At 38.5% G+C, this 24,075-nt stretch overlaps 1 protein-coding gene across 4 annotated transcripts in view; it reads left to right on the top strand.

Annotated features, from left to right (window-relative positions):
• Nucleotides 1-24,075, top strand: part of SLC9D1 (solute carrier family 9 member D1) — a 44,759-nt gene that overhangs the window by 10,443 nt on the left and 10,241 nt on the right. For 3 of the 4 annotated variants that reach the window (XM_016212882.2, XM_016212880.2, XM_016212881.2), the window contains exons 7-11: nt 674-802; nt 3,234-3,326; nt 9,083-9,269; nt 15,528-15,648; nt 23,099-23,294. In XM_016212882.2, coding sequence (XP_016068368.2) covers nt 674-802; nt 3,234-3,326; nt 9,083-9,269; nt 15,528-15,648; nt 23,099-23,294 — 726 coding nt within the window. The remainder of the gene's footprint in view (nt 1-673; nt 803-3,233; nt 3,327-9,082; nt 9,270-15,527; nt 15,649-23,098; nt 23,295-24,075) is intronic. The other variant, XM_016212884.2, reaches the window with a different exon arrangement.

The raw sequence follows: 24,075 nt of genomic DNA, 5'->3' as shown, positions 1-24,075 counted from the left end.
TCAATCAATAGATGAAACTCCACAGATGTGTTGCCTTTCTTGGTATGGCTGGAATGGCAGCTGGGAGGGGCTGAGTCTGCAAAATGAACACATTAATGCCCTCTGAATGGGTGGGATCTCCACTGTAAGTTACTCTTTTTTTTTTTTAACCTTTGTAATTAATACATAACTTCTGGAGAAATATTTTGAGACTCTATGAATATCCTGCTCCTTGTCAAACTTTCACCAGTAGTTTTAGCACCCACTGATGTGTCTTGCCTGAATCAGTTATGACTGTGGTGGTTATATTGACTTTGTGTGGTGGGAAAACCAATGGAGAAGATAAACTAGGACACTGTCCTGAAGTTTTCCCATACTAGAAGACTAAATGGAGTCCTAGTGCTCAGAATTCTTACATTATTATTATGGGGCTTATGCAAAACAGACAAATTTTGCTATATTTGTTAGACCATTAAGAGGTAACTCATCTACTCCCAGAATATATCCTGAGTGTTTCCAACTTCTCTGTAGTACACAGTAGTAGTAAAAATTCCCTCCCTTAGTTTCATTGTCTGTCCTTTATTCCCATTCAATGAAATCAGGATACTCTCCCATCCTGCTTTCTCCATCAACCAGCCCTTTCTTACCAACTATTATCTTAAATTTTTGTATTTCTTGTTTATTCTTACATTAGGACATTGTTACCATAGGAATGTTATCTTTACCTTGTGGCTGGCTATGCACAACAATAGGATTGCCTACAATGTTTGGTTATATTATTTGTGGTGTACTTCTGGGACCTTCAGGACTAAATAGTATTAAGGTAAGAACAAAATTTAACTCTTTTAGTATCTGTTTAACAATACAAAAGAAACAAAAAAACCATTTTGACCTTGAAACAATGAAGATAACAGTTTCTTATAAATCATATTAAAGAAGATGCCCTTAAAGTTTCATAAGAAATCTTTAAACCATCAGAAAGTCATTTTGTTCATTAATGAATGGGTGACTTGACTAGAGAAAATAACCCTGATCATGTCTTTAAATTACATTAGTTTTAAAGATTCTATTTCTAGTAATTGATAGATTATTCAGAGACTGAAAGCAACTAAAAATGCTGGATTAAATTATTTTTTAAAAATGCTTAATACATGGAAAAACTGATAAAGTAGTGAGGAATTGTTAAGTCTACATGTAGTGTATTGTGAGAACCTCCGAGAGACAGAGGGGCACTTCCACTGCTTTTGCTGGAGGCTGTTGAACAAATTGAGGTGAGCTTCATCTTATGTTGACAGCACTTTTGGACAGTAAGGAAGGGTTCCCAGCATTTTGGGGGCTTCAGAATTTCTCATTTAAATACGCACAATTTGGACAAAATGGAAAGAGAGTGCCAAGAATAGGTGTCATGAACCCACACAGAAGGAACAATATAGGATGGTGGAAAATAAGCAACAGAATTTGCAAACCTCGCTGGTGCTTCCCCACTGGATAGAATTGGAGTAGGCAATGCAGCCTTATCTCCTTACTGCTGAGTAAGGCACCTGCATCAGGTTAGAAGGACGTCTGTGATATTCCCAGACTGGAAAACAGCAGAAGAGCATGTGAAGAAATCATCACACCAAACTAATCTTAACAGGAGGTAAGATTAGCCAGGTGAAGAGAAGTTGTGCTCAGCGACTCCAGGCTAAAACCCTGGAACTTAGTGAGTGGTGGAATAGCTAACCGTCGTGGGAGTGTCCTCATGGACTGTGCTCAGCTTGGCAGGGTGGCCGCTGGGAAACATGCTTTTAATTTAATTTTTTGAATAAGTAATGTTGACATGATTGAAAACAACAAAAAACTGTGAGAAATCTTTTTCCTGTTCACTTCTCATCCGTCCCTTTCCAGAGTATTTACAAGCAACAACAAACACAGATGTTTTCTTCTCTCTCTTTTTTTTTCTCTTAACAGCAAAGATAGCTCATAAGGTAAGAATTAAGACTAAATAGCTAGGTAATAGATATAACTGGGTAATATAAATATAATAATTCTTAATAAATCAGGTATATCCTTGGAAAATAACATAATTACAGTAGACCAAGATAAAAATGCAAGAACACACTAGCTCAAAATGGGAGGTGGGTAACTGTACCAAAATATTTATCTTTTTGTAGGAGGAAGTTGATAGGCTTTCATTTATTAAGTTGAGAAGTATAGGTTTAAGAATGCTACTTTGAAATCATAGGTTACAGCCTGATTTTTAAAAGGGAAGAAAAATAAAAGAAAAAATAAAAGGAGCCGTAAAAACCAGAAGACATGAAATAAAAGAAGAACAAGCATCTGTTACAAGAGTCAATTTAAATGGAACAAACTTTGCTATTAAAAGATACAGCTTTGCAGACAGTTTAGAGAAGAGTACAATAAAGATTAAGTACATGAAAATAAAGCAGCAAAGGAAGGTAGAAAGCGAAAGGAAGAAGGATGCCAATAAAAAGGGCAGGATTCCTGATGTCAGTAGCTGGCAAACTGAGTGAGTGTGCTGGGTCAGGACAGCGCACAGATACATGAAAGCCGGTGTTTTATTTTCAGATGTTCAGGGAACTTTTTACAAAATTAAACAGTTAGTGGCCACAATGAAAACCTCAAATGTAAATACGTAATATAAATAGTATAAATATAATAGTACAAACAAATTCTCTCTTATAGTGTGATAACATTAAAAATAACTAGCAAATGAAGGTTCAGAAAACTTTTAACTTTCCTACAGAACGTAAGAACATTGTATATCAAAACCTGTGGGATGTGAACAAATACAGCATTCCGGGGAAAGGTCATACACTGAGTCATGCTCAAACGAATGAGTGAACCACTCTAAGTGAGTTCATCATTAAACTCAGGTTTAATGCCTCCTCATTCCTCAAAGAAAGGAACTAATGAAGATAACAGAGCAGCAATTCAAGTTGAAAGCAGGCGAATTCATGAGCTAGTTCTTAGAAAATAAAATAAAACTTTCTCCAGCTAATCAAGAATAAAGGGGGGGAAAAAGCCACTATAATCAGGAAGCCCAGATTATCTCAGATATAGAGGAAGTTTAAAGAATTAGTTGTTTAAAAATATACTGTGCTTTTTTGGGGATAGTTCCACTGAGTAAGTTAGTACGAGATTGTTCCGTTAAGTACACTTAATATGTTAAATATATTAAATTACATGGTTTTAATGGAAAAAATGAAATAATGAAAAAAATTGTATGGTTTAAAAATTTTTTTGTTTTTCAGTCTATTGTACAAGTGGAGACATTAGGAGAATTTGGTGTGTTCTTTACTCTTTTTCTTGTTGGCTTAGAATTTTCCCCAGAAAAGCTGAGAAAGGTAAGGATTTGTCAATCTGTGTTATTGCTCCCAATTTAACATAATATGGTTTTGGTTTATTTACTTTTAACATTTGTTCATGAATTGGCTAGCAAATATTTTTAGAATAGAATGTGATGTTTTAGTTTGATATTACTTTTGAAACATAAATTTTAGAAGATTAAAAATGTTAGAAAAAGTGAAAAAACTTTCCCCCCCAATATTTCTGTTAATTGCAGAGGGAGGAAGGGAAAGGGGGAGAGAGAGATAGAAACATCAATGATGAGTCATTGATTGGCTGCCTCCTGCACGCCCCCGACTGGGGATCGAGCTGGCAACTTGGGCATGTGCCCTGACCAGGAATCGAACCGCAATCTCCTGGATCATAGGTTGATGCTCAACCACTGAGCCACACTGGCTGGGCAGAAAAAGTGAAAATTTAGTGAATAAATGGAATTAGCTTTTATGTGGCTAATTTCAGAAAAGGTCTGAAGTGTAATATGCTTGAACTTTAATATATGGGTCCCTCCAAAAAGGTCCAAAATTGTTAGTGGCTGAAATATCATAGGGATTGAACATTGAGTGTTTTACCCTAGAAAAAATTTACTAATTCTAATTCCTAAATACGTGGCAATTTTTTTTTTTAATCCTCACTCAAGGACATGTTTTTCATTGATTCTAGAAAGAGAGAAAGGGAGAGGGGGAGAGAGAGAACCATTGATCAACTGCCTCCTGCATGCTCCCCGACCAGGGACCGAACATGAAACCTGGGTAAGCCCTGATTGGGAATCAGCCCGTGACCTTTCAGTGCAAGGGTCGATGCTCTAACTAACTGAGCTACACTGGCCAGGGCAGAAATTTTTATTTTTTTGTTCTGTTACTGTTAAATGAAAATATTGAAAGATTAATAATAGTTAGGACCATATGTATGAATAGATGTTAAAATAATGGCAGCAACAGTTGCCTTCTAAATTTGTTTGCTTTTAAGATTACTTTGAATGCTGAAGTATTCCAGAATGGAAATTGAGTTAAGTTGGAACAAATACATCACAGAAGAGCAAAATAGCTGATTAACAAGCTGGTGGGGAGGACAGGAAAATAAAAGGAACACTAGAGGTTACAAAAAATGTAAATTAATACCAGGTACCATTTTCCTACCAGTATTAACATGAATACTAATATCAAGTAAGGAGAGGGTTTTAAGTGACTATGAGAGGTTATAAAATATGCTTTCTTGAACCAGTTAATGAAAGCTACAACTGGTACACCCTTTTTGGAGAGTAATCTATCAGTTTAATTTAAGAGCCTTAATCTATTCATATCCTTTAACCTAATAGTTCTTCTCCTGGGTCTCTATCCAAAGGAAAAAAATCAAATATAAGTTTTTAAAAAAATGAACCTACAGAAGGTTTTTAGCTCCTCATTGTAGCATTTTTATAAAAGATTAAAAGCAACCTGAGTAATGGTTAAACTATGATATACTTGGAATATTATGTGGCTATTAAAAATATAAGAACATGTAGTAACAAATATTTTGAACTGCTAAACTTAAAAAGAAAAAAATGAGCATATAGGCATGACCATGGGAATCCAAAAGGAGCTCAGGAACCCAATGCCTGGGAAAAAGCATAACAGGGTAAATGTACCAAGTAACTCTGAATGGCTTCCTTTCCCCTTCTCCGTATTTACTAAGTTTTCTATGATAACCAATATATACTTTTTAAAATAAGGAAAAATAAGCTTTTCATTTAAAGTCCTGTGTTTGCTTTCAAGGAGTAACTACTGTTATTTTGCGGAACTCTTTTCCCATTTGTCTCCTTGGTTCATTCTGTTATTCTTTGACCTTGTTTTCTTTGGCCTCTTTTTTTTCTACTGAAAGTTCCCATTTGTCCATCTACTGATGACTCTCATTTCCTTTAAATGCTTCTCAATATATGCCTTTTCATAAAGCATTCTGAATTACTTCAGCATTTTCTCCAGGTACTTTTGTATCTTTTTACATGCTTCTGACATGATAACCTCCATATATTAATTTCTGAATCCAAAGTCTAAAGAAAATTGGCCATTTTCCTGGGTCCTAAAGAAAAGTAGCATCATGCTTTCTGTTAATTCTATTGAGGTGTGCATAGTGGGTGGGGCAGAAGAAAACCCGCTTGGGTGATGAGGACCTCCAAGGTCTCCAGAGGAGCTGAGGCCCAGTGAAAGTACAGGGCCTCTTTCCTAGCACAGCATAGGCTCATCTGGGTTTTCATGTGTGTTTAGTTTAGAGAAGTTCACAGTAAACAGTGAAGGCTCCCTTTGGTATAGAGCAAAGAGGCAGAGTTCTGGTTCTCCACTGGCTAATATCGCCATCTCAACAAGGTGCCTCGCGTCTTGAACATCAGTGTCCTCATCTATACAGTGAGGGATTTAGAAAAAGTGTCTTCCAGCTCCAAGTTTTTATAATTTATATTTTATCCACTATAGTATTTAATGTTAAATGGGGAAATAATGATATACAACATAATGTTAACATAATTTTCAATATAAAAGCTGTATACCTTTATCAGTTTGCACTAGGTGGTAGAGCCTAAGGGAGGCCTCAGGAGGGATGGTTTGCATTGTGTGAGTAAGCTTAGTAAGTGTGATGCTGTCTGACAAGTGGAAAGGGCACATATTCAGTGACTTTGGGCAGTGTTCTTTATGTCTTGTGTGTGGTGAGCTGGGGTCTATAATGTCCCTTCAGCTCTGACGTGAATCCTCACTTACCAGTCCCCAAGTGCTAGGGAACCTTGGTTGCTGCCCCCGTGTGGCAACCTTGAAACTTGACATGCACCAGGAATGCATCCTATCCCTTTCTAGGCCCATGGGCTCAGGTTGCAAAAGACTTATATCTTCCTAATCAACTACATTATTAATTAACACATTTCTTTTTATTTCTCAGGTAAAAGTAATTGACAAAACGCTAGAGCACCTGAAGTGACTAGTGCAATCATTCTCAGTTGATAGCACTCCTGTTGTATGGGTTGGTTGCCCATGTGTTCCTGTCATGGTAGAAATTATTGAATAGGTTTTTTGAAATAGTAATAATGCTGGAAGGCCCTTCTTAGGCCTTCTGTGAAATCTCCTAAAGGTCTGACTAGAAACTATTCAAAAACACTGAAGTCTTAAAACGACTTCTTCCTTGGCGCTGAGGAAAGCTGTGGTCTTTCTGTTCTGCCCCTGGTACCATTGATTGTCCGAGTCATTTATATGAAAGCCATCATCTACTGCCTTCATTCTTCTAGCTTCACTTAAACTGTTCTCTTAGTTTTCTGTCACAATAGTTACTTAGTTTTTGTCTCTCAAAATAGATTATAAAATAATTGGAGGCAAGAGTTGTATTTTCTTTTATTCCTTGTTTGTTCTCTCAACAAACACTTGCTGAGTAAGATGTTCCAGACACTATGGTAGCTTCTGAGTGTAAGGCAGTGTATATAGTCAACATTGTCCCTCTCCTTTGGGGGCCTACATTTTGGGATTTCAGAAGGATGTGTGGGAGGTGTGAGCAGAAGTCCTAGGAAAAGAAAAAGGAAGAAGAACCCGAGAGGGCACATAAGGCTAATGTGTGCATCTGGGTATATGGTGCAGATGCTCAGGGAGCAGGGCTTGGATGAGGGCATTCTCCAGTCAGTGCTTCTTAGACCCTGATGTTCGTGCAATGGCCCGGGCCTCCTGCTGAACTGGAGCTTCTGATGTGGGCAGCCTGAGGACCTGTGTTTCTATGAGGGCAGGTGGTGCAGATGCTCTGGTTCAGGTTCCTATGTTGAACAGGAAGTTTCTAAAGGATGCTCCCTGGGGGCTTTTCTGTCATCCCTTCCACACCTTGGTTCTCAGGCTAAATGGATTCCAGTCCTCCAGACCAAGGTGTAACAAGACACCAGATAATAAAGACAAAGGTCTGCTCTGGTAATGACCTCAGAAATCATTTAGTCTTTTCTTTCTCTACAGATGTGGAAACTAAAGAAGAGAGATTGTTACCTACCCAAGGTGCACAGCCAGTTAATGACAGGTTCAGGCCTGAACTTCAGGTGTCCCTTGTGGGCAGGAATACCCTGAGGGCTAACACTATTTACAGAAAGGGCTACCTAATACCTGTGAACCCTAAAGTCCAACATGCCTGGCCTCCTTAGTTGATGAGACTAGCTGTGTGGGTGTGCTCTGGTCCTTCATCGTTCCTTAGTTGTAATATACAGGAAGAGGAAGAATGGTAGGAAGAGATTCGCTTTATAACATTACTGCTGCCCAGCCGGGTGTGGCTCAGCGGTTGAGCGTCGACCTAGGATCCAGGCGATCAGGGTTCGATTTCTGGTCAGGGCACATGCCCAGGTTGCAGGCTGCAGCTGATCAATGCCTCTCTCATCACTGATGTTTCTCTCTCTCTCTCTCCCTCTCCCTTCCTCTCTCTGAAATCAATAAAGATATATTTAAAAAAAAAAAATAACAAAAACACACACACATTACTGCCAAATATAGGAAGTTGAGAACATGAAATTTGAACTTCTGAGGAATAGCCATTGGGGGGCTAACCTCTGCCCTTCTGGAAGGAGGGAGTGGGCCCTGGGTTGTCCAGAGTCACATGGGAGAAGACAGATTTGGCTCTGTATTGAGGGCCGAGCACTCAGTTCAGTTACCTCTTTTGATCTCCTGCCAGTTGGGACTTTATGGGGTTGGGAGGCTCCTGCAGTTGATTTCCTGAAGTGGTGGACCAGCAGGCTGGCAGCTGGTCATGGCTGTGGGGAGGGCCAGGGTTGGCGTCTGCTTGTTTGGCTGTAGTAGGAAATCAGTATCAGCCTAGAAAGAGCCTCCCAGCTTCCCTGATTCCCAAAGAAAATGTCATTGGTTTTACAAGAAGTATTGCTTTTACCCAAGAACCAGAGCAGGGGAAGGAAAAGCTCACACTCTCTAGAGCACCCAAAGGTGAGTAGGTGTGTTGAGACACAGACGAGGCTGGCCAGCTGGTGGGTCCTCTCAACGTTTGCCTTTTGACTTCACTGTCCCAGAGTTGTGCTGAGTCATGGATCCTCTTGCCCCATTCTTCTGGGCCCACAGGAGCTCTTTCAGTAGGGGGCCTGGATAAAGGAATCAGTTTTGATTGTGAGAGTGCAGTGAGAAGAAGGAAATGAACATGTGCTTTAACTTAGTATAGGATGCGTTGCGGATTAATTTCTTTTGTTGATATATAATACTCATATCTGTATAAATATCAGATAGTTTTTATTATGTTGTCTCATGAACTAGATTGAAAAACCCCAAAGTGTTAGGATCAAACCTGATTTAGTTCACATTTTCCATCAGGTTTAGTGCAATGCTAAGTGCATACCAAGGCATCTAATCAATATGTGTTCCATTATCAAGCCATGCTGCCTGGGTTTATGTCCTGACATTGTCTTCCATGGGACCCTGGTCAAGTCATCTAACCTCTGTGGTCTTTGGTGTTTTCATCTAGAAATAGGGGAGACAGTGATATCTACCTCCATGATGTGTTCTGAGGATTAAATTACATGCATACAGATATGTGTATACACAGAGACGTATGTGTTTAGTCCCTATAACAACACCTAGAATTCAGTAAGCATTATGCTAGTGTTTACTGTTTCTGTCATGTTAAGATTATGACTTTGGATGTTGTGCTGATGTGTCCACTGCAGAATTCAGGCCTGCCCCATTACTGGACAGTATATATGTATGTGCTCTGCATAATGCTAGTCAAGAGGTGGTCTGTCGTCACTAAAATGTGTAAATGTGTTCTCTTTAAGGTGTGGAAGATATCCTTACAAGGACCATGTTATATGACACTATTAATGATCGCATTTGGCTTATTATGGGGACACCTTTTACAGATCAGACCCACTCAGAGTGTTTTTATTTCTACTTGTTTGTCCTTATCAAGCACACCCTTAGTGTCCAGATTCCTTGTGGGCAGTGCTCGGGGTGAAAAAGAAGGTAAGTGATGACTCTTCTAAATATGTGTTGAAGTATTTCATATTTAATTTACTTGAATTCACTCTGAAGGCCCGTTAGAAAAAAGTGTAACTCTTACTTCCTCCTTGGGGCTTTCCTTTCCTAGCAATTATGGGTATTCCCTTAGGAACTGATGTCCCTGTAAACTCAGTTTCTCTAAACCTCTACTTGATTAAGAAAAACATCTTTTTATATGCTCATAAATTTAGAATAGTTTGAGGAGCATGTTTAAAAGGAAGGAATCTACATTGAAAAATGTACTATATGGAATTGGTGGGTTTAAGAGATTAATGTGATACACCAAACCTGAAACCAACCAGCTCCAGAATTCTAGCTATGAAAGATAATTTACTGTGTTTATTGTGTACACTACTATTGACTGGTGTTGCTACATGCAGCCTTAAAAAAAAAAAAAAAAATTAATGCACTCTTCTTTGATTCTGGCAAGTGCTGGGAATTAACATGCTTTTGATACCTTCTATAAAGTATATGAGGTGCTTTGGTAATTAAAGTTACTTTTACCTCTTATACTTTGGTGTTAGTTTCATCTCTGCTTGTGAAACACTGGCATCTCTAAATCATTATTGTGTATAGTGAAATCAGATTTGATAGGAAGCTTAAGAGATGAACATTCTGAGGTGTCGCTCGGTGGCACTGTCTCTCGTACACAGTTCAACTTTGACAGCATTGACATTTTTTATATCATGTTTATTCGTTATGGTAATTTTCACTGTTTTGCTCTCATTTTGTAAAAGTCACTAAAAAACCGGGTTAAAAATGTCATAGTGCCTTCGTAAGTGTTATTCGCCTGTACCAACACAGTAATGAAAGGGAAAACAGGAAGAGAGAACACCAGAGCAGTTGACTGTCCTCTCCAGTAAAACCAGGTGGGCAGTGAACAGAGCTGGCCAAGGGCTTGGGGGCTTTTCGAGTCACAGGGCCACAAGGACCACAAGGATCATACTCACACTTGACATCAGGGGCTTCCCACTGGTGAGAGGAGCTGGAAAAACTAAAATATCTGGTCTCTTTTACCCCCTCTGTGGGCCATGGGTGCAGCCTTCCTGCCAGCAACTGGACTAGCTGCCACCACCCTGGTGGTCTCATTCATTCCCAGTGTCCCTGTGGCCTGGTACTTAGGACCTTCCCTCACAAGACAGAGTGACAGAGGGAAGTGAAGAGGGGCACCATAATGAAGTAGGAAAGTAAGAACAACTCCTAACATACCCTATACGCTGTAGTACCAGTGCCTACGAAGAAATCAGTAGCCAGGAAAGACCGCTGACAAACCCAGTCATCAGAGTATGAATTTTCTTTATTTATGGAAAAGTCTAATACAAACTTTAAAATAATCATGTTTGATACACTCAAACATAGACGAAGGAATCATTTCTAATTAGACACACAGACAGAACACAGTAGAGACAGAAGAAATGGAAAGAACATGGAGCAGTCTGGAGAATAGATAAGAGACAGTATACGTACCACAAGTCCAGGAAGGAGAGTGGAGAAGACAGCTGGTAATTTTTCAGAAATGGAGAAAGACATGAGCCCTCAGATGGAATGTACATCTCCAAAACTGAGCTGGAAAAGGGAAAATAAATTCACTCTAGACATGCCTAGTAGAACAACAGAACTTAAGGACATGGGAGAATCTTGACATCTGTCAGAGCAGACAGGTGATCCAAAAAGGAATAGCACACATCTTCTCAGCAGCACTAAGGGATTCATGACAGTGGAGTCATATCTTCCACATGCTGGGCCAAGTAAGTCATCCATGCCCAGCAAAACTTATTGAAGAGTGCGAATGAAATAAAGGCATTTTCAGACATACACAGACTTCAGAGCATCAACTGCTCATCCAGTCCCACACCAAAGCACCAGAAGAGGCTGGACTGAGCGAGAAGAAACAGAAGCTAAAGGAGGTATGGCATGTGAGAACCAAGGAGCACTGGAGAGAGTTTTCTTTTAAATTAGTAAATTTTATTAACTACAGACTGTTAGAAAAGGAGGTTTTTAACATTTTTTTTAAAAAGCCAAGCTAGCCCTGGCTGGTTTTGCTCAGTAGTTAGAGCACCGGCCTGCAGACTGAAGGGTCTCCAGTTTGATTCTGGTCCAGGGCACATACCGTGGTCGCAGGCTTGATCACCGGCCCTGGTTGGGGCATGTGCAGGAGGCAGCCAGTCCATGTGTCTGTTTCACATTGATGTTTTTTTCTCTCTCTCTTCCCCCCCTCCCTTCCACTCTCTAAAATCAATGGAAAAATATTCTCGGGTGATGATTAACAAATAATAACAACAATAATAAACTGATATGCTGTGTATTGTTAAGAATGTAGAGTCCCCAGAACCCTTAAGCACTGTTAGTGGGAGTGTGAATTGGTTTAGCTACATTGGAGAACAATCTTGCAAACAGAAATGTCCATTTCTAGAGCTGTATCCTAGAAAACTTGCAAATGTGAAAGAGTATTCAAAACAATTCTTTTTAATTGCAAAAAATTATAAGTAATCTGTAATACAATGAGTAATGGAATTATGGTATATTCATATACTGAAATACTACACAAGTAAAAACGAATTAATCTTGCAGTATTGAGGGAGAAGTATAAGATACAGAAGACACCTGATCCAATACACTTACATAAAGTTTGAAATTGTGAAAAGCTATATACACTGAGGCATGAAGAGATGCCAGAGAGTAATGCCTCCATTACTCTTCGTATTTGGGTTTTTGTTAGTTGTTGTTGCCCAAATTCTGTTCCTTTTTTATTTCTCAACATTTATAGCCAATATATCAGATATTGGGGCCCAAACCCACAAAAGGGGCCAATAAGTAACTCACTCGTCCATGCCTGTGCTCAGAACCCATAGGATGATAGACAAAGGGGTCAAGCAGCTGGAGGACACAGTACTAGCTTGAATTGTGATAAAAGGTGGTATAGAAGATATGGCAACCATGAGCTTCTGATACCTAAGCCTGGAATGAGAATTGCCACCAGCTCCATGCAGCATGGACCCCTCAGATACCTCCCCTGCGGGCCTGCCTTGGGAAACTCAGGCCTGCAGGAGACCTCACCCTGTGACCTCAAATGGGCCACTGCTTACCAGAGGAAGGCAGGCTACTACCCAAGCCCAGATGGAGCCCCCTCATCTCTGTGGGAGCAGTGTAGGCAGGGTAGGGCATGAGGCCAGGAGTAGTTAGGGAATATCTTATGAAAACAAGCAAGGGAATGAGGTGTTCATAGAAAATGTACTAGAATGTTCATTACAGAATGTTCATGATAGTGGAAAAATTGAAGACTCAAGTACCCATCCAATGGGGAGTGGGTAGATTATGGTGTATTCTACAACAATTTAAGAAATGAATCATAGCTTTGCATATCAACATGGATAACTTTCAGACATAACGGTGAGCAAAAAAGCAAGTTGCAGATATATTGATTATATAAAGTTTAAAATTACAAAACAGTAAACTCAGTGTTGTTCCCAAACACATCAATGTCATTTTATTAGAGTAGAAAAACATTCAAGGGGTTAATAAGCATTAAAAATAAGGCAGTGATTGGGGGTGTGGCAGAAGAGAGTGGTTGCAGAAGCTGATGGTTGAAGGCTCAGTAGTAGTACCTGCAGTATCTTCTTTTCAAAAATCTGAAGCCAATGTATCAAAAGTTTAAGATTTATCAAAATTCAGTAGTCGGCACGTGAATATTTGTTGTATTCTTTGTTTTCTATACATTTAAAGTACAGTGGTACCTCGGTTTTCAAACATCTCCGTTGACGAACACTTCAGTTTACGAACACCGTAAACCCAGAAGGAAATGCTTCAATTTTCAGAAGTCGAACATGCCACACGGCTTCCGCTGAGGGCAAGATCCTGAGGCCTAGCTGTCGGCTGTGGATCCCTCGGTTTTCGAATGTTTCAGAAAGAACGGTCTTTTGGAACAGAGTACATTCGAAAATCGAGGTACCACTGTACTTAATAAAAGAAATGGAAAACAGGGAAAAAAATAAAATGCATATAGTAGTGATAAGCACAAAAATTAAACAGTACAAAATGCATACATGAAAAATACTAAAACTAGTATCTCTAATTTTTAATAATTCAGTATAAATTATTTTCACTTTTGTCTTGCCTGCACTGTTAACATCTTATGCTTATCACTGCTATAAGCATTTGTCGTGCTCCTCCAGCGGCAGTGAATTTGCTCACAAGCAGGTGCTTCCTAAGAACGGGATGTGTCCTATAGCAGGGCCCGCAGTGAGGAACTTTGGCTCTGTTCTGTGCTGCCTGCAGTCTGGTGGTGGATAATTGAATGTCCACTGAATTAAAACAGTTGACTATGATTAGGTGCAAAAGAACAGAACAAAAATTTTAAAACATTTATAAAATACAGGTATTATGTCAAATGCTATTTCTAAAAAAATGAGATGTAATTAGAGATTTTATGTTTCCTTCAAGTCAAGAAGAGGAAACCATACCTGTACTGTTGAGTAATGGTACAGTCTGAAATATATTAATCTGGTGTAAGGAGTAGGGGAGGATGGTCATGGTGTAATTGTGAGCTTACTACTTAGCAAATTTCCCAAGATCAAGAGAGTCACAGTTATAGTGAGCTGATCAAGTTGTATGTTGAAAATGGTAGATTTTTGTAGTGTCCAAAATATTCAATATTTCTTATTAAACTGTATAACTCTCAAAGATACAAAGCTCTAACAACAACCTAATGTGATTATCCATTTAGAATGTTTTTAAAAAATATATTTTTTTGTTAATCTTCACCTGAGGATATTTTTTCCCATTGATTTTTAGAGAGAGTAAAAGGGAGGGAGGGAGAGAGAGAGAGAAAGAGAGAAACATCGATGTGAGAGAGACATATCGATTGGTTGCTTCCCACATGCACCCTGATAGGGGCCAGGGATTGAACCTGTACACGCCCTTGACCAGGAATTGAACCCTCTGCCCTTCGGTGTGCAGGCGGATGCTCTAAGCATTGAACCACACTGGCCAGGGCAAACGTTTTAAAATTCTAAGCCAAGATATTTCATTCACCAAAATTTAACTCCATACAGTAAAACCTTCTAAAAGGATTACCTGAACTCCTAATCAAAGTTCGATTTTTGCTGGTGATGAGGGATTTTGATTTGGTTTGGTTTTATTATTCTGCTTTTATATAAATAAGATTATCAGATTGATCTTTAAATATATATTACTGTCAATAATAGCTTTTTTAAAAAAATTTGATTATTTGGGGGTACAGGGGGACATGACAATTTAGTGTTTAGAAGCACATTTAAAAGTTTCAAAGCCAGGAAATATTGGTTGAAAATGCAGATATTTGGAGTCCTGTGTGAAGTGTTTTCACACACACAAAAAAAATGTATTGTTTTCTTCTTTCCAGAGAAGTTGTATAGTCCCTTCAACCAGTGCTGGTTACTATTTTTCTATTCTGTCCATACGAGTTAGTATTTCTATACCAAATGCACATCTGTCTCAAAGGGAAGGGATTTTCAGTGTGGTGGTGATGGTGGGTTTAAGAGAAAGTGACCTGTGCAGCCAGGCTGTGCCCAGCAGATGTGACCAGAAAGGGATGGGGCCAGGTATCAGCTTAGGGAAGAAATAAAGACAGATGATGGAGACTACCGCTTCATGTGTTTTTGGGACACAGTGTTTAGAAGGATATTGGTGTGATTATCCAGGCCTATCATATTGTTTGCCATGCCATCTTGTCACAATGTCATTTTCCTGTAATTTTATTAGTAGTAAGTAACTAGTGGAAATATTTGGGAGATTTTCTTTACAGAAAGTTGTTGTTGTTGTTTTTAATATATCTTTATTGATTTCAGAGAGAGGAAAGGAGAGGGAGGGAGAGAGAGAGATAGATAGATAGGTAGATAGAAACATCAATGATGAGAGAGTCATTGATCAGCTGCCTCCTGCACACCCCCTACTGGGGATCGAGCCTGCAACCCAGGCATGTGCCCTCACCGGGAATCAAACCCCGATCTCATGGATCCTAGGTCGACGCTCAACTGCTGAGCCATGCCTGGCCGGGCTACAGAAAGTTTTTTAATCTTTAAAATGTTATAGTGTTTGATGTCAAAAAAATTTTAAAGTCTGTATTCTCATTTAATATAGAAAAGTTATTTGAATTATTTTGGAAATATGCACGATGACTTTATTTTGACTTGGGACAACTTAAAATACTGTACACATTCGACTTTAATAATTTTTTTCCTTAAGCAGGTGAGCTTGACTATAGTGCTGTGTTGCTTGGAATGCTGGTGATGCAGGATGTACAGCTGGGGTTATTCATAGCTGTCATGCCAACTCTTATCCAAGCAGGAGCCAGTACATACTCTAGGTAAATTTTTATATTACTCTATTTTACAGTTTGTTTTTCTAGTTTCAAATCATTTGTATATAAAATACTACTTGATACCTTTTCCAAAGATATGTTCAGAGCTTGTATAGGACAGACTTAAGATCGTAGACTCTGAAGTGACAATGCCTGGGCTCAGACTCTAGCTCTGCAGATCTTGGTTAGGCAAGTTACTCAGCTTCACTCTTCCTCAGGTTTGTCATCTATAAAGTGGGGATAATATCAGTACTTACCTAGTAGAGTAGTTAGAATTAAATGAGTTAAGATATAAAATGCCTAGAACATAGTGATTATGTGTGTGTGTGCGTGCACGCATACATGTACACATGCACACACTATCATTGGTGATTATCATTATCAATGTCATCATTACCATTTTCCCTGATCCTTCTTCCCATTCTCCTAATAAAATAATACCAGCACCTCAGCTGTACTTTCTTAGGTTCATATGGTGAGAAAAGCCAAATGGGAAAAATAAATTTACCCAGAAAGTTGTAGATTGAGTTGCATATACAATATATTACAAGAATACCTGCCAGAAAATAAATACACTTGCAAAATATCAGGTGCCCTATAAAATTTAGAACATTGCATGTGGGTTAGGATTATAAACTTGAGTTCAAGCAAATATACTATATGCATACAAATATTGTACTTTAAATATTTCCAGAGGATACATTTCTTTTATCTCTTACAGTAATTATACTATTAGTCAAAAATTAGTAGACTTGGAAATTTCTTTTGGAACCACTTTGAAATGCTAAGATCTGTCTCATTTACTTTATTTCTTCTGTTGTAATCTGTATGACTTCATCTAAACCTAATTACCTCCCAAAGGCCCATCTCCAAATACTGTCACATTGGGGGTCAGTGTATGAATTTGGAGGGACACAAACATTCAGTCCATAACACTCTTTGGGTTTACCATATTTGGTGTTCACTAAGCTGCTTGAGTCTGTAGATTTAAGTCTCTTGCCTAATTTAGGAATTTCAGCCATTATTTCCTCATATTTCAATCCCATTTGCTCTCTCCTTCTGGGACTCCAGTGATTTTTTGTTTTTGTCCCACAGGTCTCTGAGATTTTCTTTTCTTTCTTCCCAGTCTGTTTTCTCTCTGTTCATCCTGAGTGAATTTTTTTGATCTGTCTTCAAGTTCACTGATTCTTTCCTCTGTCATTTTCGCTCTATTATTTAGCTTATCTAGCAAGGTTTTTATTTTGGTTATTATATTGTTTAGTTGTACAATTTTCATTTGGCTCTTCTTTTTATAACTTCTATTTTCTGAGATTTTCTGTTTTTTCATTTGTTTCAAGAGGATAGTTGCTGTTGAATCAACTTTATGATAGCTGCTCTAAATTCTTTGTCAAATCATTTTAAAAATGATTCATCTTTGATGTTGGAGTCTGTTTATTGTCTTTTCTCATTCAAGTTGTGGCTTTTCCTTGATTGTTGGGGTGATAGGTGATTTTCAGTTGTATCCTGGATATTTTGTATATTATGAGTACCTAGATCCTATTCTTCATATTTTTAAAAATAAGCAGTCCCCCCATTTTGGTGTGGTGTGACACTGTGTGTGGTGTGTGTGTGTGTTCATTGCCACGCTAGGTTCCTCCCAAGTGGAGCACTGACTGACAAACCTACCTCGTTGCACATGGGTGAGGTAGAAGTATTTTGTATTTTGTAGTTATTTACTTTTGCCAGATGTTATATCAAGTTTCAGCAATCCCAGAATGATTAAGATCTCTTCTCTGCTCTCAGATAACTCAGCTATGTTAAAAATGAATGCCTTCTTAACTGAAATTCCCAGAGGTTAAGGCTCAGGTCCCGGAGCAAGGCCTCCCTGGAGCTCCAGCTCAGCCAGTTTCCAGCTTTGGCAACTTAACCTCTCTGGGCTTCACTTTTTCTCACCTATAAAATGGGGACAATATGGAAATAGGACCTACCTCATGCACTGTGTGAGGATTGCAGGAGAGGATCACATAAAGCAGTTAGACCAGTCGCTGATATATATAACTATTAAAGGTAGTTTATGAAGAAGATCATTTTCCTTTGATCCAAATTTTGTTAACCAGAAGAAAAGCAACACTTTTAGTCACAGCCTTAACCAGAGTCCATTCTTATTCTTCTGGCTACAGATTTTCAAGATAAGTAACTGAACAAAAATTTGGGCAGCAAAAGGAAGATTTGTAACTTTAGCTCAAAATTTTGAGTTCTTTTAAGAATTGTACAATAAATTATTACCTGTAAAGGTCAGAGTCTCCTTACCAAACAGGAACTAGAACCTCAGCAAAGAGTCACAGAACACTTAAAAAGCACAAATGTGACATTCATATTACCAGACTTTCCTTTCACAGATAGGTAAAACTTGCAATATGACACTGTCTCAATCAGAAAACGTTAATAGCTTTTTTATTTTCCCAATTAAAAAAAAGAATTCAATATAGTTGTTAATCCAATTACTATTGTTCCAATATAGCCATGAAATGTCATGTTTACCAAGAGTTTTAATGACATTGAAAAGTGCTCTATATTACATTCAGCTGTAAAAAAGAGTCAAAATCATAGATAATATTCCTCAAAAGGTTAAACATAAAGTTACCATATGACTCAGCTAATCAACATAAAAACCTGTGCATAGGGTGCTGGTAGCACAATAGTGTGCATGTCCTCAATACCATGGATTACTGTAAAGTGGTAAATTTTATGTCACGAATATTTTACCTCAATAAAAACTTGTGCGTGAATGTTCATGGCAGCATTAGTAATAATAGCTAAAAAGTAGAAGCAACTCAAATGTTCATTAGCTAATGAATGGATAAATAAAATGTGCTATGACCATACAATTGAATGTTATTTGGCCATAAAAAGGAATGAAGTACTGACACACACTACAACATGAATAAGCCTTGAAGATATGCTAAGTGAAAGAAGCCAGTCACAAAAGGCCACATATTGTATAATTCCATTTATATGAAACTTCCAGAATAGGCAAATCCACAGGGACAGAAAAGAGATCAGGGGTTGCCAAGTGCTGGGGAAGGGGGAATGGAGACTGAGTGCTAATGGATACAGGGTTTCTTTTTGAGGTGGTAAATACATTCTAAAATTGATTGTGGTGGTTGCACAACTTTGTGAATATACTAGAAAACCATGAATTGTATACTTTAAATGGATGAATTTTATGGAATGAGAATTATATCTCAAAGTTGTTAGAATTATATATAATATATGAACTGCATAAAGAAAAAAATGAGTGGAAAGATTGGAAATACATGTATATACGTATAACAAGTATATAACAAAGTATTAATGAGTAGAGTAATAGATTATGGTACTTTCATTGTCTGCTATACATACATTTTTATATAATTTGGGAAAACCTCTTTTCCAATTTTGAAGACCAGAGAAAATTTATAGTAAAAAATTAAATAAGATCAGTTTTAATGTTAATATAAACTTTGCCTCTGTAGTAAGCTTTATTCAGAATTACTCTTTTTTTTTTTTTTTTAATCCTTACCCAAGGATATATTTATTCACTTTTAGAGAGAGAAAGACAGAGAGAGAGAGAAACATCAGTTTGAGAAACATTGATCGGTTGCCTCCTGTACACACACTGCCCGGACATAGAACCCACAACCTAGGTATGTGCCCTGACCGGGAATCAAACTCACTACCTTTTGGTGCACAGGACAATGCTCCAACTCAGCCACCCAACCAGGGCCAGGATTAATCTTGATATCCCAAATATTTCATAGGTCATGGGCAGAACACAGAGACTCTGATAAAGAATACTTTTTAAAAATAAAGTGATTTGAATTATTAGAATTAAAATTTTGCAGAACCATGAAAGCTCTAGAAGAAAGTATGAATGAGTTTATAATATTGAAGATGGGAGGGCCTTTCTGCTTCACGCAGAACACAAATTCTAGAAGCCATAAAGGACAAGAAAAGTGTTAAGTATTACTGCATTAAAGTTGTTTAAATACATGCACATATACATGTAAACACACCCACACAATACATGTATGTGTACACATACATAAATATGTACACACACATACATATATGTACATGTACTTGTTTGGTAAGCAGACCAAAGACAAATGGGAAAAGATGTTGGTACACATATTAAATAGAGAGCTAAGTTTCTTATTTCACCAAAATCTACAAATTAATAAATATTTGAATAACCCAATTAAAAAATAGGTGAGTGATATAAGCAACTAATGTAGAAGTGAATAAATGAAAGATACTCCCCTCTCACAATGGAAAAGCAGTGGCTCTCTTACCTGTCATATTGCAAACCTTTAAAAGTGGGATGATGCCTGGCCGGGCGTGGCTCAGCGGTTGAGCGTCGACCTAGGATCCAGGCGATCAGGGTTCGATCCCCGGTCAGGGCACATGCCCGGGTTGTGGGCTGCAGCTGATCAATGACTCTCAAATCATTGATGTTTCTATCTTCCTCTCTCCCTCTCCTTTCCTCTCTCTGAAATCAATAAAGATATATTTAAAAATAAATAAATAAAATAAAAGTGGGATGATGCGGAGGGTTAGGGAATGGCACTCTGGGGTCTTGGTTAGGGGTGAGAATTGGAGCAGCCTTCCCGGCAGCCCACTTGGCAATGCCTGTCAAGTATTTACTTGCACACGAGGATGTTTCCAGAAGCTCATCGTCAAGAATCTACAACAGCCCAAGTGTCTGGCTGAGAGAATGATGGCACAGACACATGATGGAGTGCTTGCTCTGCTGTTGAAATGAGTGAGGCTTGTGCTGACATAGAAACTTTGCCGAAATGTGATAAATGGAGAAATGCAGATGCAAAGCAGGACCTTTCTGAGCAGTGTGACTTATCCTCACCACAGCGCCTGCAGTAGACAGTCGGGAGGTAGACCTGAATGAAGCTCTGGGCATGCTGATTGCAGAGCGTGCGCAGCAGCTGGGAGCACAGGCCCTGAGCCAGGTGCCTGGCACGTGACCTGGAGTGATGGCTTGGCCTTTGCCTCCACTTTCTTGTCTGTAAGATGAGGATGGTGACAGCACTTGGCTGGTAGGGCTGCTCTGTTAGGATTGTCATGAGATGCAAGTCTTAAGTGGCTGCACTCTCTTTATCAGCTGAATAAAACTGGAGTGAGACTAAAACACTTGTAACAGGGAAGGATGGCCTCTCTCAGGGAATTGCCTTGGTGTCTGGGAAAGATAATGAATGGATGATGAGTCAGTGAATGGTCAACAGGAAAATGCCTAGTGTAGGTAAGTGCTATGCAGAGGATTACAATGGTGACCGAGAACGATGGATGACCACTTCAGATTGTCAAGGCCTCTGAGCAGTTGACTTTGAGGTTGATCTGTGACGGACACAGCCAGTCAATGAGGAGAACCTGGGTTGGGGTGGGGGGATGCACTGGCCCTATAGCTGGAGAAAATATGGTCTGTCAGGGAGCAAAGGTTGGTGTAGGCTGCTTTGCAGGTGAGAGAGAGTAGAAGGTGTAGCTGGGTGAAGAAGTCTGGGCTCATCTGAATGTCACAGGAGCTTTGGACATCTAATTGATGTACTTAGCATGTTGTTTTGGCCTCTGTGGAGCATTGGGCAAGATAAGTTAGGAGGGTATCACAGCTTTACAGGGAGATCATGCCACCTAGGGAAGGGGTGCCCTGGTGCTGGACAGGGCCAGGCTTGGTGATACTGCACTTGTGATGCGTTGATGTGTGGGGTGAGCTGTTAGTTCAGTGGTCTGCTACTCGGATGTGGAAGACTGGTCAGGAATATGAGGTAGACCTAACTTACTTTATTCTGTCACAGTGAGCACATTTCTGTTCCTGCCAGAGTTGCAGACCCTGATTTCTCACACTGACTCCCTTGCTTCATTAACAGACATGGAGTCGTTCACAGTGACTTTGCTGCGAGCCCAGCTCTGTTCTAATTCCCCTAAGTAATCATGCGCAACTTGAGATTTGTGTCCTGCACTGCTATTTTAAGCCTCACTGCAGTAATGAATTCTCTCTTAGTTCAGTAGTCCCTGATTATCTGTGGGGGATACTCTCCAAGACCCTCAATGGATGCCAGAAAACAGGAACAGTACCAAATCCTATGTATGCTATATTTTTTCCTGTACATACATATCTTTTTACTTAAAGGAAGTACTTTATAGCTTTTCTTTGACATCTCTGAATTGCCAGCATCACTACTCTTGTACTTTGGAACCATGATTAAGTAAAATACAGGTTATTTGAACACAAGCACTGCAATACCACAACAGTTGACCTGATCACCAAGACAGCTACTAAGAGACTAACATGCAAATAGCATCTACAGAATGGATATGTTGGACAAAGAGATGATTCACATACCAGGTGGGACAGGACAGGATGGTGTGAGATTTCATAATGCTACTCAGAACAGCACAAAATTTAAAACTTATGAATTGGTTTTTCTTGGAATTGTCCATGTAATATTTTCGGGCCATGGTTTACCATGGGTAACTGAAACCAGTAGAGCAAAACGGGATAAACGGGGGACTGCCAAAATCAGATTTGTATTCTTCCATTGAGAATTTTCAAACCAGAACTTTGGACTGAATGGTTTCCTAAATATGGTGGAGAGCTAAGTTTAAGAAAATATGTAGTGCTGGCCAGGTAGCTCAGTTGATTAGAGCATCACCCCGATATGCCAAGGTTGCAGGTTTGATCCCTGGTCAGGGCACATACAAGAATCAGCCAATGAATGCATAAATAATGGAACAACAAATCGATGTTTCTTTCTTTCTCTCTCTCGCTCCCTTCCTCTCTTTCTGAAATCAATAAAAATAAAATAAAATATTGAAAATTGAAAATATGTATATTATTATAAATGCTACCAATATATAATAGTGCCTTTCTTGTGAAAGTCTTTAGGCTGAGATCTTAGGAATATATTTGAGATCTGAATAGCATATTGTAAAAAGATCTTAGTACAGAATCCTTTTCTTTATGGCTAAATAATAGACATAAAATTCAGAGTTCTGGCTTGGGATAAGAGAATATTTTGCTGAAAGTATAGGAATTCTTCAGTTACACTTCTAATGGTGAGCCTGCAGTGTGATATTGCAGGGTGACTATTGTCTTATGAAGAATTTCAAATGGGGGTTAATTTCTGAGAAGAATTTATTATCTATCATTGAGTTATACAAGCTGTTAGTCAAGTCATTACATCCTATAAAATGTATTTGCTTCAAAGTATTGATTGTAAAGTAATCCAGCTTCTATATTTGATTCAAATAAAAATGTCTGATATTAATATGATTGATAGGTTTTATTTTAACATTTGGAAATAAAAATATATGTGATTTGGGTCATTTATTTTAAAACATATTAAGAAATAGTGAAAGATCATTTTATTGGGTTTAGAGAAATGTTTGGAGGTGAAATAACGTGTCTCTTTTTTTCCTTTCCTAGCATTGTCATGGAAATACTACGAATACTGGTTTTGATTGGTCAGATTCTTTTTTCACTGGCTGCTGTTTTTCTGTTATGTCTTGTTATAAAGACTTACCTTATAGGACCATATTATCGGAAGCTGCATATGGAAAGCAAAGGGAACAAAGAAATCCTTATCTTAGGAATCTCTGCTTTCATCTTTTTAATGTTAACGGTAATTCTCAAAATATCTGTTATTTATATAATCTGATTTGTGGTCTGTTTGCTGAAAGCTTGTGATCAGTTCTTTCTCTTCATTTTAATAATAAAATATTTAAACACTTGTATTTTTTATTTTATGCAGTTATTATGCTACCCATCAGTGTTAATACGAGTTAAACCCATTTAACTAATACTCTTAAGCACTTTGCTAAAAAGTATTTGTGAGTGCGACCTTAAAAAACAAATCTACTATGAGGATGAAAAACCACCAGTGTCAAACCATGTTACTGTCTTAAACTTTCAAGGAGCTTTGTACCTGACTTAAGATTAACAATTTAAAAACAAATTTTAGTTATGTTTCATAATGACAAGCTAGTCAACAGAACTTCTTCTGCCGTAAATGTGAAGGTTAAAAAGAAAGCGTTTATTTTGGAAGCAGCCTTCTCCTTATTTAAAGGATAAGTTTCTCATGAGAAGGGGGGACGTGCTGTCAGACCCCTCATAAGTGGTCTAAGTAGGAATGGCATCACTGTACTACCAGCATTTGCTCTCCTTGATGTGGTATCCCAGAAATATGCAGACTATGTTCACACAGAAACTTACATGCTAATTTTATAGCAACTATTCATACTAGCCCAAAACTCCCCAGATGTCCTTCAACAGGGGCATGGTTCAACCAGCTATGGTCCATCCACACCAAGAAAGACCACCCAGTTTTAAAACCATTGGTCCATGACTTTCCAGAGAATTATGCTGAATGAGAAAAGCCAATCCCAAAGGTTGCATACTGTATG

The sequence above is a fragment of the Miniopterus natalensis genome, chromosome 2 (genome assembly GCF_054644295.1).
Source record: "Miniopterus natalensis isolate mMinNat1 chromosome 2, mMinNat1.hap1, whole genome shotgun sequence".
Lineage (NCBI taxonomy): Eukaryota > Metazoa > Chordata > Mammalia > Chiroptera > Miniopteridae > Miniopterus > Miniopterus natalensis.
Note: the sequence above shows the minus strand (reverse complement) of the source record. Positions and strands in the feature narration are given on the sequence as shown.